This window comes from Equus quagga, unplaced genomic scaffold (genome assembly GCF_021613505.1).
Source record: "Equus quagga isolate Etosha38 unplaced genomic scaffold, UCLA_HA_Equagga_1.0 268.1_RagTag, whole genome shotgun sequence".
In the NCBI taxonomy this organism is placed as follows: Eukaryota; Metazoa; Chordata; class Mammalia; order Perissodactyla; family Equidae; genus Equus; species Equus quagga.
The window spans coordinates 2,028,120-2,046,948 of NW_025799869.1; the positions used below are offsets into that span (position 1 = coordinate 2,028,120).

At 56.9% G+C, this 18,829-nt stretch overlaps 1 protein-coding gene across 1 annotated transcript; it reads right to left on the minus strand.

Moving 5' to 3' along the window:
• Positions 1–3,927: 3,927 nt before the first annotated feature.
• LOC124233873 (growth arrest and DNA damage-inducible protein GADD45 gamma) lies at positions 3,928–5,483 on the minus strand. Its single transcript, XM_046651130.1, has 4 exons — positions 5,323–5,483; positions 4,971–5,072; positions 4,631–4,844; positions 3,928–4,546 (listed from the first exon to the last, which is right to left on the minus strand). The coding sequence occupies exons 1-4, from the start codon at positions 5,373–5,375 to the stop codon at positions 4,436–4,438; spliced, it is 480 nt and encodes a 159-aa protein (XP_046507086.1). The 5' UTR covers positions 5,376–5,483; the 3' UTR covers positions 3,928–4,435.
• Between the last annotated feature and the right edge of the window lie 13,346 nt (positions 5,484–18,829).

An 18,829-nucleotide genomic window follows, 5' to 3' on the forward strand; every position in this document is an offset into this window, starting at 1 on the left:
GGGAGAGAGGAGGGAGGGGGAGGAATGGAGAGGGAGAGAAGGAGGGGAAGCATAATCTGGTAGCAGTGGAGGTCACTAAAAGTTTTTGGGAGTGAAACCCATGGTCATAGCCTGAGACTGGACTGGAGAGAAATTAGAAGGAAATAAATGGAGAAGGTGAGAGGGAGGGAGGCAGAGAGCAATTACAAGACCATAACGCTTTGATAGGCGGCCGTAAGGGTCGCCTAAAGTCAGCTGTTGATGGGAGAATTGCGTCGCAGCACTCCCACCTCCCCTTCCCTTCCTGGGCAGGTTTTTAAGGCTGGAGGGCTGAGTGAGCCTGAGGATGCCGAGCCTGGGGCCTCATCAGAGCCCTTCAGCCCGCTCGCTCACTCAGGGTGTCCTTCCTCCGCTCGAGCCGAGTCCTGGCCGGCAAGAACTTGTCGGGAGCCTGGGCCTAGTCAGCTGAATGAGGGAAGGAAGCAATGAGTGATGAATGAATGAATGAATGAATGAAAAGCTCATCTCCTACCCCGAGGCCCAGCAGCCAAAGGCCACACCTTCTCCCCGGGAGGAGGAGAAGCAGCAGCCCCTCCTGGCCCAGCTCCCCAGGCACTCAGTTCTTTGCTGCCTGTGGGCTGGAATCCTGCCGCCCTGGAGGTGTTCTCAACAGCTTCCGGCATCCAGACTCGTGCAGAATCTCTCTCTCCCGGCAGCCGGCTGCTGGCCTCAGCCCACTCCTCGCTGCCTAGAAGAGGACTCCAGGGGACCCTCATACCTTATTTGCCAAGTGAAGTTATGTGGCAATTTTCTTCTTAAGATAAAGAAGAAAAGTTTGAGCCGGACTTAAGACAGGGCTGCTCACAAAGACCAAGTGTGCCTTTGCCCTGGTGTAGAAATGGAAGGCACGTCAGCGTCCCGGGCGTCCTGCAGCCCCCGTGGGTCCTGCCCCCCAGCCTGGTCGTTCCTCTGCTGGCGGCTCAGGAGTGGTCCCGCTGCACTCGCTGCCACCCATCAAGTCGTAAAGTCTCTCCTCGGTGGTGGAGAAGGACAAGTCCTTTCTGAGCTTTGGGGGGACACACCCCAATGAGGCTTGCAGGGGCTGAGAGCTGGCAAACCAGCAGAAGTTCGGGCGAGCTTGGCAAAAGCAGGATGTGTATCTGCTCCCGGGGCTGACTGCACGCCTCACTCGCTGTTCACCAACATCTTTGCATTTCTTCTGAAAAACGCTTTTTCCACTTTTTCTCAAGTGGCTCTTTGTGAGCATCAAGAGCAATGCCCACTGTGCTCCTGAGGCTAACAGTTTAATAAAATGTGTGACACACAGATTACAGCCTTTAAAGCTACAACACGTCTCAGCCGTCATTTCGTCCTCTCTGCTCAGCATGGAGCGAAGGGAGGCCCCAGCTCCTAGTGTAGACACAGTTGCTGACCCCCAGAGCTGCTCCCGTAGTCTTTCTGTCTTTGTTTCATCTTCAGAACAGCAGCTTTGCCCTTGCGACTTTTTACAGAAATGGTCAGATGCACACAATTTCTTTTTTAAATAAAAGACGAGCAGGACTGGCCCTCGTTGCTCTGGGTGGGCACAGCTTCGCCTCAGGCCTGCACAGAGCTGGCATCTCTGCTTGGGGGAGGCCTGTGAGGGGACACGCTTCAGTGGGCATCGTCACTCCTGTGCTGCAGCCGCTGCAGCACTGAGAGACTCTGCCCTCCGAGGTCATTGAGTGACACGGGGGACATGCGACAGAATGTTAAGGGAAAGAAGCAGGGGACAACCCAACACAGGAGGAGACAGAGCTGCTTAAGGAGCATCTCGTGTGCTTGTGGATGCTCTGTGGCACGTACACCTCCCTGGGAAGAGGGATGCTGAGAAGGACGTACTCCAAACTAGGGGCAAGGCCCCTCACGGTGCTTTTCCTTTTTTCTTTCATTTTTTGTGTTTTACAGTTTTTCTTCAATGAATGCATGAAACCTTCATACACTTACAAAGTTCTCTTATGGCAGCAGCCTTCCTTCCAAAGTCACCATTCTGGCCCCCCGTTGTGTGTCACAGCAGGGAAAGTGTTGGGCCCTGGAACCACACAGCCTCCTCCACCCGTTCCCTGGAGTTCACTTCAAGTATTACTGTCCTCAACAGTCACTCACCACGTTTTAGAAGCAGGGCATTGTGCTCAACAGTCTGGGGGATCACCTCCACATGCTGGTGATAATCAGCTTATCTGCACGTTACCACGTAGGGCTGGGGGAATTATGAACGCAGTGATGTGTGTGTAAGCACTGTGCATTTTACTGTCTGGGGTATTTCATTTTAAAAGCATTAAATGCCCATTCATCCAGAAAAAAAATTAAGCATAACCTTTGGGGCTAGCACTGTGTCCAAGCATACATTTTTTTCCCCTGCAAATTCTCCTGGCACCTGGGGCTCCAACAGGTGCCCTGCCGTAACTTCTAATCGGAGAAAGCCAGTTTCTTAAGGGCCGCCAACTGAATGCTCCACAAGGGTCAGCCGGCCAGCAGGAGGGTCTGCCGCCTGCTCTGTGCAACGTTCTGCTAAATTTACTCATTGAAGGGTACACTTTAAAGTAATTATGCCCCATTTATGTTTACTATCGCATGCTGGGGCAAATAGTCATTATGCCAGAACGCAGACTGGTGGAGAAACCCATCCCCCAAGACTTCCTCTCAACAAGGGAAACTCGAGCTATGGGGCAGCGAATGAGCAAAACATTATGAAACGTGGGCACAAACACAGCTGGATTATTTCATTGGGCCTCTGCCTAATCAAGGGGGGAAATTTTTTAAAGAAAGCTGGTAAATGCAAAACACGATGCTTTCATTCTAGGAAGAATAATGAAGTTCTGTTTTCCTGCGAATGTTTCCACAATTTGGAGAAATTTGAAAAGTGGCACCCAACAAAGAGAATCGGCCACCTGGGACTACTGATAAACCAGTAGAGTTTTCTTCTTCGAAAAACAGCACACCGCCCCTCCCCTGCCGGGAAGGCTCCAGGCACCTCTGGGCAGCTTGCTACCAGCATGCCAGCCCCATGGGCATTCCCTGCTGAAGGCAGCTACAGTCAGGCACGGGGTGAAATCGAGACATATCAGTCTAATAAAAAAGATAGATTCACTTGGGACATTCTTGCCAGACCCTTCTTAAAGAAAGTCTTTGCTGAAAAGATTTAAATTATTTTCCTTCTCTAAGTCTTTAAATGGCATTGTGAATAGCAGCCGTCCTGCCAATTCTGATGTGGGCAGAGAACACTCAAAATAGTAGATGGCAGGTGCTGGCCCCACTCAGAATTGCTCACCCCTATTTGTATAGATGCTGCCTTCCCATTTTTGCTCAGATCCTTTAAGTTTTATCACAGCCGTGACAAAATGATGACTCATACTTAAATGCAGTCATCATGTCATATGTGATATTAATACCTTGGTGACATTGCTGTAAGTGCCACTCCTTTAAGAGGAAAAGGTTCCTGAGAGCAGTCTGCCACCATCCCCAGGGACCACAAAGGGCAGCCCTGCAGAAGGCAATGCTCATTGTGCAGGAAGGCGCTGCCTGCATCCTGCAAGCTGTTCCGATAAGCAGCTGTCGGCAGGGAGGGGGCCGCGGGGAGAGTGGGGGAGGGGAGGGAGATGCCGCTGTTATCAGGTTGGCCGGCCAGGCTTTAGTTGCCGCACTGATGTCTTATCCCAAGTATGCTCCTGCTTTGCAAGTTTAAATCTTCCTAAAAGGAGACAAACAGGAGCAGAGCTCAAGTTCTGCCCTAACACCGGCCAGCGTCCCCTCCCCCACCTCCACCGCCCTCCCAGGAGCTGTAATTCAGCCCGGACAGGAAGATGGAACAGGTGTCCTGGAGTTCCATGAGTTCCAGCAATACTCTGCAATCCTGCTAACCACCTCCCCCTCAGACAAGGATCCCCCACCCTCAGAAAAGAGAGTAAGTTTGTTTCAGTAAGTTTATTGTAAATTTCAGTGCTGCCGCAGCATAATCCTTTAGAAATGAAGCATCGCCTCGCCCGGATCCGTTTAGAGACAGCAGTGCAGACCGCTCAGTCCGCCAGAGCTCCGGTAACCGTGCAAGTCCAGGCCGCTTGACTCTCCTTTCCCTTCCTTCCCGCTGAGAGCGCACGCAGGCTGCTGAGTCACGCCTGCCGGGCCAGTCCGTCCTTCCCGGCCCCGCGGCCAACGTCCCGCCTCCGGCCCTCCTGGGCGAGCAGCAGCTCCCCACACTTGTAGAGTCCTCGGCTCGGGGCCAGCCTGCCCCTGCCGCCGCCAGGCCCCCTCCTCGGGAGGGAGCCGCACCTCCTCGCCGCTCTCCACGCGCGCCCCGCCTGCCAGTCTCCAACTCCGCACTCCCGCGCCCTCCGAGGGCGCATCCACAGAGCCAGCCGCGCGCTAGGCGCCAAGGGGCGTCACCACGTCGATCAGACCAAAGACCCCCGCAGGGCTGTCACTCGGGGAGAGTGATACTGGGCACCCAGTCGTTGACGCTGCGGCTCTCCTCGCAGAACAAGCTGAGCTTCTCCAAGGCAGGGTCCTTCCACGCGTCCTCATTGGGGTTCTGCGGGAAGAGCGAGGGTCAGCCTGGCTGGCTGCTAGCCGCTGGCGGGGGCAGGGGCGACAATGGGGAGGAGACGACACTCACCGAGATGAGGATGCAGTGCAGATCTCCCGGCGCGCCCGCCTCGTCGCCGGCGCCCACGATCGCCGCCAGCCGCTGCACGTCGCCCACGCGCACGATGTCGATGTGGTTCTCGCAGCAGAACGCCTGGATCAGCGTGAAGTGGATCTGCAGCGCGATGTCGCCTTCGTCCTCCTCGTCGGCGGCCAGGACGCAGAAGGTCACGTTGTCGGGGTCCCTGCGCGGGCAGGGAGAGGGTGGTGAGGTCGGGGCGGCGAGCTCGGGGGCCCCCGCCGCCGCCTCCGGGGTTTCCCCACCGCTCCCCTGCCCCTGGTCGCCCCACCCAGACCGCGTCTACACTTACACGTTCAGGACTTTGGCGGACTCGTAGACGCCGGCGGTGAGGCAGCCCTGGCGCTGCGCCGATAGCAGCAGCTCGTGCAGCGCTTTCCCGGCGCCCTGCATCCTGCGGACGAGCCAGCGCGTGAGCGGAGACTGGCCAGAGGGCGCGGCAGGGTCCCAGCCTCAAGGACGCACCCCACGCGCCCCAGCCCCAGGGACGTACCCCAGGCGACCCAGCCCAGCCAGCACACCCGCGCCCGGCTCCCACCCAGTGGGGCTCCCACCCCGGCAGGGCCCGAAGGCTGCCGCCCGACCAGCAGCGGACAGGGCAGGGCCAGGTTCCCCGTACCCCGAGACGTCCGGCGCCCACCCACCTGGCCGTGCTTTCCGGAACTGTATCCTGGCCGCGAACTTCTTCCAGAGTCATGGTGCGGTCGGCAAGCAGCAAGTTATCCACAAGAGGAGCCGGTGGAGCAGACCCGAGAGAGGACGGCGAGATCCGCAGCCCAACCCGGCGCGCCCACCGCCAGCGAGTGCGCCCCGGTGCCGCCGCGCGCCCTTATATAGGCCGGGCCCGCGGCGCCGCCAGCTGGCGCGAGGCTGCGCGCCCATTGGCCGACGCCCGCTTTCTGATGCAAATGAGGCGGCGGCCCGCGGCTCGTGCCAGAAGGCCACGTGGGGAGGGGCGCGGGGGATGACAATGCCTCAAATCTGCCGCTTTTGTCGGGGTGTTACCAGGCAGACTGGTGCCTGCAGATTTCATCTCGCCTTTCTGTTTTTTTTAAGTCCTTAAAAGGAAAAAATTTAAAAAAGAAAAAAAACCTTGCTTGCTGATAGGACGCTGCGATTTGTGAAATGCACCTTTGAAGAATCCAAAGAATTTTCTTTTGCATTCCTTTTTGTTGGCACCTTTCTATTTTCTCTTTACGTTTAATTTGGAGTTTGTGAGAATGTTGCTTTTAAGCCAGAATTTAAAGTAAGAAGTGCAGCACTGGCTTTAAGCCTGTAAAAAGCCGAAGCACAGGCCCCTCCAGCTGACACGCCCGCCCCCGAGCGCCGCGCCAGGCCTCCTGCGCACTCGACGCCTCGACCCCACCGTGCTGGAAGGTCGGAGCCAACCTCCCCGCCAGTGGCCGAGCGCTGCGGGGCGCCGGGCGCGCGAGCAGATTGCGGCCGGCGCACGCGGCTCGTTTGCATTTCTATGGAGGACGCACAATAGTGGAGGCCCGGCGTGTGGCAGTTTGCAGGAGGGACAATCGAGGCTTTCTCTTCATAGCGACACTGTCCACCTGCCGCCGGGTGGGGTGGGCAGGGCCCTGCCGCGCGTGAGGATCGGGGCCGCGTGCCGCTCCTGCGCCCTTCGGTGCGCGCCCCCTGCACCGGCCCCGCTGCCGTCCCGGCACGTTTGCATGTAATTCCGCCCCACCCGGTCCTCGCACGCGTGCAGAGCAGCCGCGCGAGTTGGAAAGAACATGGTGCTGCTGCACCGTCTACGCAGCCAGGTACACTCCGCCGAGACCCCGCGGCTACTGTCCCCGGAGCTTGGGAACACCGCGCAGAATCGCTTTCCAGGGGCGCCATCTACAGGCCGGCCAGAAGATCCTGACCTCCCGCTGCCCCCTCACTTCCACTGGCCTCTACGGCTTGGCCTCCGGCCCTCTGGTCAACGAGCGGCCCCTGCAGGGTGCGCTGAGCCCCGTCGAAGCGGCGCATTAGTGACAGTCCGAATAAGGGCTGCAAAAACCACTCAGGGAGGGGGCAGGGGAGAAAGGAGACTCCGACCCAGTACTAAAGGAGAGGAGTCCATATTTCTTCTGCTATTTTGACATTTTTAATTACTTAAATATGCACATATAAAAAGCTTGTTTTCCAGCAATAGGGTAATGAAACTGGAAGAGATCTTGAAAGAGTTTAATAGAGGTTGCTGTGATGTGACCATCTTGGACCTACAAGTCGGCGCTTTCAGACGGTTCCCCACTGAGCGCATCCCTTTGGTGTCGGCATCTCTCTGCACTACAGTGAAACATGTGCTGGGGTGCGCTTCACTGGACCCCCTTTTCCAAGTGAGGTCTTGGAGACTGGGCAGACCGTGGGACGGCCCCGGGGATTCGCCGGAAGCCCAGGCTCGGCTGCAGGACTGGGCGGTGATGGGTAAGAAAACAGCCGGGTGGATTTGGTCTTCCCATTCAGGCCTACTTCGGTGGGTGGGGGACATACACGTATTTCTGGGCTCCTCCAAGGGAAGTGTTTGCTCTGCACTTGGAGGCAGACGCACTTGCCGGCACAGGGCCGAGCGCGGGAGCGGCGTCGTGCGCCCCCCGGTGGCGCGGGCCGAGGACGGCTGCGGCAGGCGGCGCCACCTGATTCCGCCGGCGGGGGCGGCGTTTGTTGGTTACTGTTTCCTTTCTTGCTTGCTGGCTGGTATATAAAATGATGATGTGCCTTGACTGGGTACGATATGTTTCTTTTTAAGTGATTGAGACTTAGGTATTGCTCTTTTTTAAAGCATTAAACATTTCCTAAAACGTATTAGTTCCAGTTCTCCAGGAAACGTTGCAAATACTTAGTTGACGTCTTAGCGCTTTCTGCCCGCCCCCCATTTATGACGCTAGAAATCGGCCCTCAGTCCCTCCTCCCAGAAGAAGGCCACGGACAGGCCTGACTGCGCGGGGAGGGGGCAGGGCGCGGCGATCCCAGTTGGCACCAGGCCACTCTGAAGGAAGAGGGCTGATTGACAGCCCCCTGGGGCGATTCTACTTGCCGGCGTTTTTGAGGTATTCAATTTCAGGAAAACCACCTTTCTGACATAGGATATGGCTTCACATGGGTTTATTAGGTCAGTGTGAATGGCCCCAAAGCCCTCACCTCAATTTGGAAAGAAACATTTTATATGGAGGCAAAGCTGGCCCTCCACCAAACCACCCCACGGCCTTGCAGTTGAGACAAATGCAGAGGCTCCTGGCTCTGGGACCGCCCGTCTCCCATGTGGGGTCAGACTACCCCGGGGGCGTGGGCTGTGCCGGATCCCCGTCCTGGGTTACCTTCAGATACCCTCCTGGCCTGTCCCAAGGTGGAAGGAAGGCGGTTGACCATTGCAGATGCCCCACCTGCCCCCACTGTAGGGGGTCCAGAGGACGTTCAGCCAGGGTCTCCGCCTGCAGGAGCCCCAAGTCCTCGGAGGCTGTGATGTCACCCAAGTGCCCTGTGGCTGCACCCCGTAAACCTTCCCCTCAACCTTAACAATGCGGGTGATGGCCACTTCATTAAAGGGACATCCTCAGAGATGCTCTGCTTTAAAAACCCTTTGGAAATGTTGAGGGCTTAATTGTTGTTATTAACACATTCTTGGAAACGCGCGTCTCAGTCACTCTCAGGGCCTCACTAAAATGTTGGAGCGTCAGCACTGATTTGGGGGTGGAAAGAAACGGGCTTTGAGTAAGCAGTAAACTTGATGAGACAGACTCCGTTGCAATTTCTCAAACTGTTTCCTTTCAGAGCAGGTACACACGACAGTTAACTAGCAGGTTCACTCCCCGTGTGAGGACGGCCACCAGAGGCTGCAGGGCCGGCCGGCAGCACAGAGTCCCTGCTGCCTGCAGGCTGAGTCCTTCGCTATGTGGACGTCTCAGGAGAAGTCAAAGCCACTGCCACCTTTCCAATGGGCAGCTTTCACGTCTCCCCAAAAATCTGGATTTCCAGCTTCTCTTGGAAAGTGGGAAGATTTGGCCGCTGTGTGCCTGTGGTCTCCCCCTCACCACACTAACCCTCAGTGAGGGGGCACCGGGACCTCCAGACTGGGCCCTGCTCTCCGGTTCACCGCAGTCCCTGCCAGGCCCATTTGAGCCACTGAACCCAGCGTCTTCCTTCCTTTAGGTCACCTGCCTGTCCCCTGTGGCCCTTTGCATTTGCAATCTTTGAAAAGAAACTGAAGTTTGAAAAGCAAAATAAAGGGGCCAGGCTCTTAAAAGATGAGCATCCTTAGGGCAAGCCTCCTTGGGGTCCCTGGTTCTGCAGGGCCAGCACGGCATCTCCTCGTCGGCACAGGGCCCTTGGGGCAGTCTGGGTCGCCCCTGTGCTAACAGTCCCCGCATGGCTCACTCCCCCGCCCCACCCCCACCCCGTCAGCCCCTTCTCCAAGCGGGATCGGTCTCCTTGGGTTTCAAGAGGAGTTTTCCAAAAGCCTTGTGGCTGGTGGGGTGGACAGCAATGAGTCAGTGACAATACTACATTAACTCAAACAAGAAACCGAAACTTTGCAAGACACACACCTGTTACTTAAAACTAGCAGCATCCTCTCTGATATGTCAAATGTGGGCCAGCAGCCATGGGCCACAGTAGGATGCCCCCCACCCATTGCCACGCCCGGGGAGTTGTGCAGGCACACACACACACAACACACACACCCAGGTGAGATGTGAGGTCTGTAGATGGGGAGGCTTCGGATGGCAGCTGAGACAGGAAACAGGAAACACAGAAAGGGAAAGCCCCACCAGCCGGACGTCTGTGGTCCGTCGCAGCAGGGGGCTTTCTGGAAGGAGCAGTTATTCCCCGGAGAGCGATTAGATAGCATGTGAGAGGGTCCCCTCAGCTCAGTGAAATCCCTGAAACAGATGGGGCGTCAGCAGAGGACCTCCACGCACTTGGTACTTTCTGTATCCTGAGTAAGAAATGATTTGTGACCCGCGTCACAGCCATGGCCAGTGACACAGCAGCTCTCGCTGTAGCTGGAAACCCGAGAAGCCGCAGAAGTGGTGCCCCCTGCCTGGCCACCTGCCTGGGTCTCCTGAGCCTCGGGTTCCCCCACACAGCGGAGAGCTGCCCTTTGCCCTTCCCGAAGCCCACGGGGAGTTTCTGAAGGTCACGCCTGGTCACCATTCGGCCCACATTCAGGTTTCTTTTGGTGGCAGTGTTCTGAAACCACTAAAAATCCAGCTCTGACTTGTTTGTTTGTGTGGGTGGGAGTGGGCGGCATGCACTTTCCATGTCACCCTAGATGAGCCCCAAATGTCACCTTGGGCCTGCTGGCACAGGTGGCCCTGCCTGGCCCTGCAGGCACTCGAGTCTGGGGCGAACTGTCTTTTCTAAGAGCACACAGGAAGTGCGGCTACTGTGGTCGCCGTCCCCAAGACGTGAACACACAGCATATGATACGTGAACAGAATTGCAGACCTTCTGGACTGAATGCCCCCCCACCCCATGCTCAGAAAGATATTGGAAGTGCGTGGACGCGCCCGGGAAAGGCAGCAGGTTCTCGGAGCTGCGGTTAGCAGGCAGGGCTCGAAGTGCCGAGCTTTTGCTGCTTACTGAACTCTGACCTGTAGCAAAAAGTGTGAGTGCACGGCAGAAAGAAAGTGTCAGGGAGAAAGAGTGCGGGCTGTTGTCCCATTAAATCTACTCGCCTTAAGTTCTCCTAAGGAGGCGCATCCAGAAATGCATATTGCAAGGAAACGTTTATTGCCATGGCTCTTCTAATAGCGAAAATCTGAAACCACAAGAGGGACGAGCGCTAATCATGGCACAGCCATAAAGGAAACATTAAGCAGCCATGAAAAATGTTTGGAAGAGTATTTCATGGTAAAGCCTCACGATGCAATGTGGAAAAGCGAGGAGCAAGTGTATGTGTCTCTGATCGTGCCAGAGCGTTTACAGCGCATGACCATCAGAAAGGACGGCTGTGTCTTGAAGTCACAGGACCTAATCCATGATTTTTTATTTTCTTCACTATACTTTTCCCCAATTAAATGTTTCACTCCCTTTTTGGCAAAAATATTTATTTTCCAGAAATGAATTACAGCAATAAATTATGAGAATTGTTTCCATTGTTGACAAAATACATCAGGAATTCTAAAATTCAAAATATTTAAGTGTACTCAGCCTGTTTTTGCGACTCTTGTAGGTGCAACTCAATTTTCAGTGTTGAATTTCACCCATTTGGAAGAACAAGGAGCTCCTGAATACACTATTATTAGTGAAATTGGAATTATGATTTTATTTACCAGACTTTTAGAGGGCTCGCTACGAGCCCTGTTCTATTCCGAGCACTTTAAAAACATCACTTAATCCTCATACTCACCTGTTAGGTAGCTACTGTTGTCACATGAGGAAACTTTGGCACAGAGAAGTTAAGCAACTTCCCAGAGGTCACACAGCCAGGAAGTGACAAAGCTGGGATTTGAACCCAGACTGGCTGGCTCTGGAGCTCGCTCGTCACCAAGAGGAGTGAGATGAACTTCTCTGTAAAACCTTTTTTAGAGCTTTTGGGACAAACCATTTCGTCCACGAAGGATAAGGAGATCATCTACGTGAAAAGATTTCAAAAAAGTGTTTGGCTCTCCTTGGGAGCCCCTGCCTGATGGTGCCTGTCCCGGGGATCGTGATTGCGGGGTGCCATCTTGTGGTCAAAGAGGATATAGCTTCCAGATCCGGAAAGCAGTCTCTTCACAGCTGGATCCACATCCTTCCGAGTCCCCGCCCCATGTTTCCAGGGAGCCCGCAGCACAGTCACAGGCAGCCGTCAATGCCCAGGAGCAGCCGCCCTGGCGGCAATGAGCTCCCACCGCCCTGCCATCGACGGGCAGCCCTGAGGAGCCAGGCGGGGGCAAGTGTCTTCCTTCTGCAGGGCTTGCTACCCACGGAGAAGGGCAGTGCGAAGTGCCAACAACGGGGAGAACAGAACCACCACCCGGGCGTCCGTGCCAGGGGGACACTCCTGCCCAATCTACAGACTAGTTTCAGGAGACAAACGACGTGCCCAAGGTCACACAGCTAATGACGGAGCTGGGATTCAGCAGCCTCTGGCAGACCTCACATAGAGCTCATGACCTGGGCCACCCGAGGGTGGAACCTGGGCCGACTGCTGAGCTGCCGGAGACACAACCCCTGCAGCGCCCAGCGAGCGCAGGCAGCCCCTGCGGCTTGCCTGCCTACCTTCCTTCCCAGTTAGGAATGCCCTGGGGCCCCGCATGCCCTCTGCTCTTCTGACCTCCTCACATCAGACACACAATAGAAGGCAGATGGATTATTTTTTCTTACAGACTCACAGGCATATTTAAACTTGAAGGGACCTACAGGGCAACTTTCTCCAAAATACTGCCCATCTTGGACACAGACGGTGCTCCACAAGGCGTCCGTCCCAGGCAAGGGTGGCTCCACCAGCGGGTGCGCCCGATTCCTCCACCTCCATCCATGATCGCACTCTCGGTGGCCATAGCGGTGACAGCCCCTCATCTCTGCCTGACGCAGCGCCACCCGATGGACCCACAGGCCCCTGCTGCTCAGGGTGTCCCCGGACCTCAGCATCGGCTTCCCTGGGAGTTTGTCAGAAATGCAGAGCCTCAGGCCCTGCCCCGGCCCTACGGACCGAGAGTCCGCATGTTAACAAGGTCAGGGTGGTGCTCATGTGCCTGCGGGTGTGTAATGCGCTGCGAGAGAACCCGGCCCAGAGGACAGCAGACTCAAGCCAGGCCAAGAGGTGTGGGTGGCACGGGTGGGGCAGGGGCACATCACAGGGGACCGTGTCGGGGGCAGCACAGCCCAGGCTGAGGACCGAAGGATGAACTGCAAGCCAGGGGCCGTGCGAGGCTCTGTTCTGGACCATCACAGGTTTGGGGCACCTGGGGAGTCACCGCTGGGCAGTGGCAGATGTGGGACATCTGGACTGGATACATAACCTCGAGACTCATCAAGGCTGTGGCCATTTCCTAAATGACCTCTGAATCTGAGAGGGCAGGGTGCAGGCTGCTAGTCCCCTCTCCCCTTGTCGCACAGAATAGGGCTTCACATTCACACGGGTCTCGGGTGTCCCGGCGGACGCTGCTCTCCCATGCCCCCTGGTCCCCAGTCCCAGCTCCACCCGGGCAGCGTGGACTGCCACCTCACCTGCTCAGACTGGAGCTTCTTTCCACCAACGTCAGTCTCTCCCTCCCTGCGGCTGTGGGCTGACCCACGCCAGTGGGGAGAGGGCAGCCACGGGGACGGTGCCGGCCCCCGCTGACCGGGTGGGGCCGAGCGCCCTGCTGGCCTGTCCTAGTGGAGCGGGTGGAAGCTTCTGTCTTCACTCCCTGGCTTTCGGAGGTCTTTTAAAATTTTTAATTGTGACGAAACTCCCAACATAGGACGGTTGCAGGACCAGCAGAGAAAGCATTCCTGCGTGCCGTTCCCCGGCCCCCGTCCACTGAACTCTTATCGTCTTCTCGCTTCCTCACACCCATGCGTGTTTCTCTGAACCATTTGACAGTAACTCGAGTGTGCTGCCTCTTGACCACGATATACTGCAGCGTCTAGTTCCCAGAAATAGGATATTCTCCTCAATCCATAAATCACAGTAAAATCAAGTCAGGAAACTAACATTGGTAGAGGCGCAGCTACCATCTGACCTACAGACCGTGGCGCGATTTTGTCGACTGTCCCCGTGATGACCTTCGCAGTGAGGAAGCCCAGGGTCGTGGCGCATCCAGCCTTCATCTTCCATCTCCTTCAACCTGAAGTGATTCCTGAGCCTGTTTGTGACGCGGGCGCTTTTTGACACAGCATCCAAGAGGTTGGGCCCCTCGTCTTGTAGGCTCTCCCAGGACTTGGGTTTGTCCAGTGTTTCCTCACAACTGGATTCAGGGGATGCAGGCGGCACCCACGTCCTCTGCAGGGCGGCTGTCAGCAACGCGCTGACTGGTCTGCTCTTGTTGGTGGTCCTGGATCAGCAGGCCTTTGATCAAGGTGCAGTCTGATGAGGGCGGGCCGGTCCGGCTGGCGCGAATGCAAACTCACACAGTCTGATTCGGCTGTGGATCTGCGGGCGACACATGGATAAGAGGCTCCTCCCCACCTGCAAACGGCGGCAGCAGCCACCTGGGGACACGGCAAGCTCTGGTTCTCAAACTAGTACCTGATGGGACCCTACACAGGGTGGAAGGGGTGATGGAACGGGGGTGTTGCGTTTTCCCACGGGTTTGGGAAATGCGGGTCGGGTCACGCCAGCCTGGGGCTTTACTGCAGGGTGGGTCGGGCTTTCATTCTGTCCGAGCGTGTCCTGGATCTCCCAGAGAGAGGTTTGGGGTGCCACGGACCTCAAACTTATTTGACCACAGACCCTTAGTCAGGGACCGTAAATTGGGGTTCCGAGGGATGCAAGCTGGGGTGCGGCTGCAGGTGCTCCCGGCCCTGACACACAGGGTTTGTCCATATAGGACAGCACCCCTCAGGCCCCCTTCACCTGAACTTGTCAGAAACGCAAATTCTCGGTGCCCAGACCTCCCGAATGGCCCACTCATGGGGCAGGCAGGGTGATGGACACTCCAGCAAACTTCCGGGGCGTCTGCGGCATGCCCCACCCTGAGAACCCCTGAAATACGGGGCGTGGCAACAGCTATGACACACACACACCCTCCCCAGACATCAAAGCTGGAATGTGGGGGGGGGTCCCCAAAAGCAACAACGACAAGGAGGAAAGGAATTCTAGGGGCGTTTCCCTCGAGCTGATAGCGATGGATGAGGGGCCGCATGGCCAGGCCCAAGGCAGTTCTAGGGGGGCTCCGAGGAACCCCCTGGTGCCGGGTCCCTATGGCCACTGACTTCCCTTGGACAGCCATCTCCACCAGGCCCAGAAAGCCCAGGAGGGGCTCTGTGCACACCCTGACCCCGTGCAGGGACCGAGGCTTTCCCTCCCTGGGGTCAGGACTGCAAACATCATCCTCAGACGGGCTCCACCCTGCGGAGCACAACCTGAAGCCCAGCGTGGTCCTGTGCAGAGAATGTGCCAGGGCCACAGCGGGAGCAGAGCCGGCAGCCCCAGGCCCCCCGTACACAGATGTCACCACAGCGACTCCGCCCCTCGCCAAGTGCAGTGCTCGCTCTGATGGAACTTTCATTGCTGGAAATGGGGCCAAACCAAGCAGAAGTGACGCAGTGACCCCTGGCAGTCTGCTTTTGTGGCAGCTGCTCAGGTCACACCCAGGGGACAATCTGAGGCTGAGGCCAGCTGCCCACTGCCCCCTCCTTCTCTCCCCGCTGCTCGACTAACAGGCCAGGGGGCATTTTGCAGACTTCGTGGATGTTAAAGTCCAGTCTAGCCCCTTCTTGATTGTTTCTTAAGTCCTAAGAGGTTTGCACTGGGGTCCAGGGGTCTCTCCACCCTGAATTGCATGGCTTATTTAGGAAGTCTCCCCTTAACTCAAAGGGTGTGGTATTTGGGGAGAGTTTCCCGTGGTTCTGGACTGAATATAAACGTAAAGAGTTTCAGACAGTAGCATTAACTCAAAACTTCAGGAGCATGTTGGGAAACCCTCATTTGCACTCCTCCATCTCAGCACTAGAAGGTTTGTAGTCACTCATGGAATCCAGACTGCAGCAGACTCTCCCTCATGGAGAGGCCTTCATGATGACAGTTCCTCTTTAGTGGCATTCACAGTAGCAGTGATGGAAATAACAGCCTCGGTCGAACACTTCTGCACCAGGCACTCTGCTGAGCCTTTCACTTACATCCTCTCACTTGCTTTTCCTAACAGCCTGGTGAGGTAGCGGTCCCGCCATTACCAGGCCAATCAATGGGGAAGCGGAGGCTCACAGGTTGGGTAATGTGCCCAGGGTCCCAGCAAGTAGTCAGGACTGACCCCAGAGCCCACACTCTTAACCGCACAGGAATATTGCCAAAATCTGAAGACCGTAGAGGCAGAAGAACCCTGGTTTGAATGCGTAACTTGGAAGTGACAACAACTGGTGCCCGTGGTCCATCCATTGCCCTCATGAGACGCCCATTAGATGTGAGCGTCGGTGAGGGGACAAGCAGACCTGGAACCTCAGGGCTGGCAGACAAGGGGCTCGGCTCTCACACGGCTGTGCCCAGGCCAGCAGGCTGGGTGGGCCCGTGCACGGCTCAGGGACAGGATCTTCTTCCGGGCCGTTGTCCCACCATCCCCTGGAGCAGCGTTACCCGCAGTGGCTGGTCTGAAACTAGATAAGACACTTGACCACAGTGTGAATCAACATACTGCTTCCTTCGTCAAGAAAGTTTCATTTTACAAAGAAAACGTTACCTGAGCTGAACAGCATGCTGGGAGACTCAGTTGATCTGCTTTCTGGCACCTGCTCCCCTCTCCTCGCGGAGGTAGCAGTCACTGGGGCCAGTCCTAGGGCCGCACTTTGTGCAGACCACACGGCTCCCCACCCGCCTGGGGTTGCCACAGTTTCCACCAACGAGAAGGAAGGAGGGAGAGCACGGAGGACGCATGCCCCAGGCCCAAGGTCACACGTGTCTTCTGTTCCCGCATCAGTTAATGCAAACTTAGCCACAGGGCCACCCCTCGCTGCAGGGCCGTGAGAGATGCAGCCGTGTGAGAGGCCTGGGTCCATGAGGAGAGAAGTCCTGAGGATCCCCACGTCCCTTACCTGCTTGTTTCTGCGCACGGGCGTGCGGCTCCCTGCTGCCGGTGGGTGCAGCCGGACACATTTCTCTCCTGATTCCCCTCCAGCCGCACAGGGAGATCTCAGTTACCGGCTCTCTCGAAGTTAGACGTGGCCAGGAGTTGCTTGGGCTCTTGAAAGAAAAGCAGAAGACACGCAACACCAGCGTGTGATGCTCTCTGCTTTCTGCTTCCCTGCAGCCGCGGGCACACACTGGTGGAGGTGCTGCGAGATCCAGCCCGTGGAGCACGGAGCCGGCACGTGGTGGAGAAGCGGCTGGAGCCTCGCCCTGACCTGCAGGCAACTTCGAGTGAAAGAGAAGTATGACTGTGTGTGTGAACCACTGGATGTGGGGTGCTTGTTACCAGCCTGTCCTGACGCACACAGAGGGACGGCAACTCTGGGCTCGTTGATGTCACTCCTGAGCTGCCCAGTGCTGGCTCCTCTGTCCGTTTCCCCCAATCCTACAGCTCCATGAATGCCCCTCCCGCATCGCACCAAACTCTTTGCACCAGGAAAGCATCTTTGTGCTGGGCCAACAGTGCTCCCAAAAGTCATGTCCCCCGTAACCTGTGAACGTGCCATTGTTTGAAAATAGGGTCTTTGCAGATGTAATCAAGTTGAGGTGAGGTCATACTGGAGTGAGGGGGTGGGAGGCAGCCTAAATCCAGAGACTGGTGGCCTTGAGAGCAGAGGGACATTTGGACCCAGATGCACAGAGGAGAAGGCCGTGAGAAGGGGGAGGAGAGATCGGACAGGTACAGCTACAAGCCAAGGAACCCCGAGGATGCCGGGAACGCCAGAGCCTGGAACGGCTTCTGCGCTGAGCCCCTAAAAAGGAAGCAGCCATGCCCACATGTCGATTTCAGGCTCTGGCCTCTGGACCGGTGAGAGAATAGGTTCCTGTTACTTAAGCCGCCCTAGCAAACTCAGACAGTCCCTAAAGGACTTTGCAGTGGTTTCAAACACGTCCAAAAATCCTTGACACCACTTCCAACAGAAGGGAGCCTCATTCCCCTCGGCTCAAACACATGACTGCATCTGAGGAAGCGAGGATGCGTGTCTCCGAGGCCAGGCCATAGAGGGGAGAGCCTGGCTCTCTCAGGAGACTCGCCCTGGCCCAGCCACTGTGCTCCGAGGAAGCCCAGGCACATGGGGAGGCCACGTGTCCCCACCAGCAGCACCAGCAAGTGAAAGCCAGCTTCAGCCTCCAGACGTGGGAGCAGAGAAGCCAGAGATGACCCAGCCACAGTGACCGCCACTGCATGAGGAACCCCGAGATGACATGCTCCACCAGCCAAGCAGCCCGGGAACTGCAGAGGCCATGACTGAATCGTTGCTGCTGCTTCACGGCCCTCGGCTGGGGGATGCTCGTTATGCAGCCGTGAGGATGGAGGCAGGCGACACCCGACACAGAGAGGAGGGACAGTAAACTCCACAGATTACAGTCGTGACAGGCACACGGGGGGATCACAGGACGTGCAGGAAAGCCCAGCCCGGGGATGCGGGAAGGCCACCAGCCAGCACCCGCACCCGCTGTGCAGAAACCCGACCACCTGCATCCGAGGACAGAACAGCTGTCCTGGCGGCCCCAATAAGTGACAGCCGCCGTTCTCACAGGGAGGCAGGGGTAAGAAGGAGCCGCCGGTGTCCCTGCCTCTGTCACACACAGGCCAGGCTGGGCCAGGAGATGGGGCACGTCCACCCCACATCCCGCCTCCAGGGGCAGCCTGCTCGTCTTCAGTCACCTTTGGAAATGGAAAGAGCAAGGGCAGATGTCTGCTCGTGAAAGAGAAGGAAGGGCAGCCACCTCGAGGGGACCAGGGCCACTGCGGGGACGTCCGAGATGGAGAAAGAGGCCAGCTGGCCTCCTCGATGGAAGGAGCTGGCAGAGAGCTGTTGGGCACCATTGAGAGAGGAGATGACAGTGTGGGGAGGACCTGGGAAGGCTGCGTTGACGGGCCCAGCACGGGACATGGCTTCTGTCGTTCCAGGAGACGGCGGTCGTCCCGTGTGCCAGGGCGAGGGCTGTGATACTCTGCTCTGAGACGGAAACGCCATCACCTCTGAGACCCAAGAAATAGCCCCTGAGGGGACAGCGGTGACCGGCACTGCTGGGACCTCCGTGCGTGGCTGGTAACAGTGAATTTCTGGCAGCTCTGATCATCGTGGTCGTGGGGTCTTCTTTAGCCAACAGCGTCGTCTGCCCACATTGACAGAGAAGCAGAGGCATCACTGGGACAGACATCGGTGGAAGCTTTTCCATGACAGAGGCCACGAGACAAAGGAGGGAGGCTGGCTCCACGGACCACCAGCTACGAGCTGGATAAGGGGGAACGGGACCCAGAGGAGCCCTTAGCAGGTCGAGGGGCCAAGAGATTGGAAACCCCACAAAGGTCAGTGCACATGTGCACACACTCACACTTCCACGTGCACACACATCCTCTCACAGACATCCACTCACACATACACACATGTTCACACACG

Coding starts and splice junctions, on each gene's coding strand:
- LOC124233873 (XM_046651130.1), bottom strand. CDS start 5,375: ATGACTCTGGAAGAAGTTCGCGGCCAGGATACAGTTCCGGAAAGCACG. Junction 5,073..5,322: donor GTTCCGGAAAGCACGGCCAG/GTGGGTGGGCGC, acceptor GCTCGTCCGCAG/GATGCAGGGCGCCGGGAAAG. Junction 4,845..4,970: donor TCCGCCAAAGTCCTGAACGT/GTAAGTGTAGAC, acceptor CTGCCCGCGCAG/GGACCCCGACAACGTGACCT.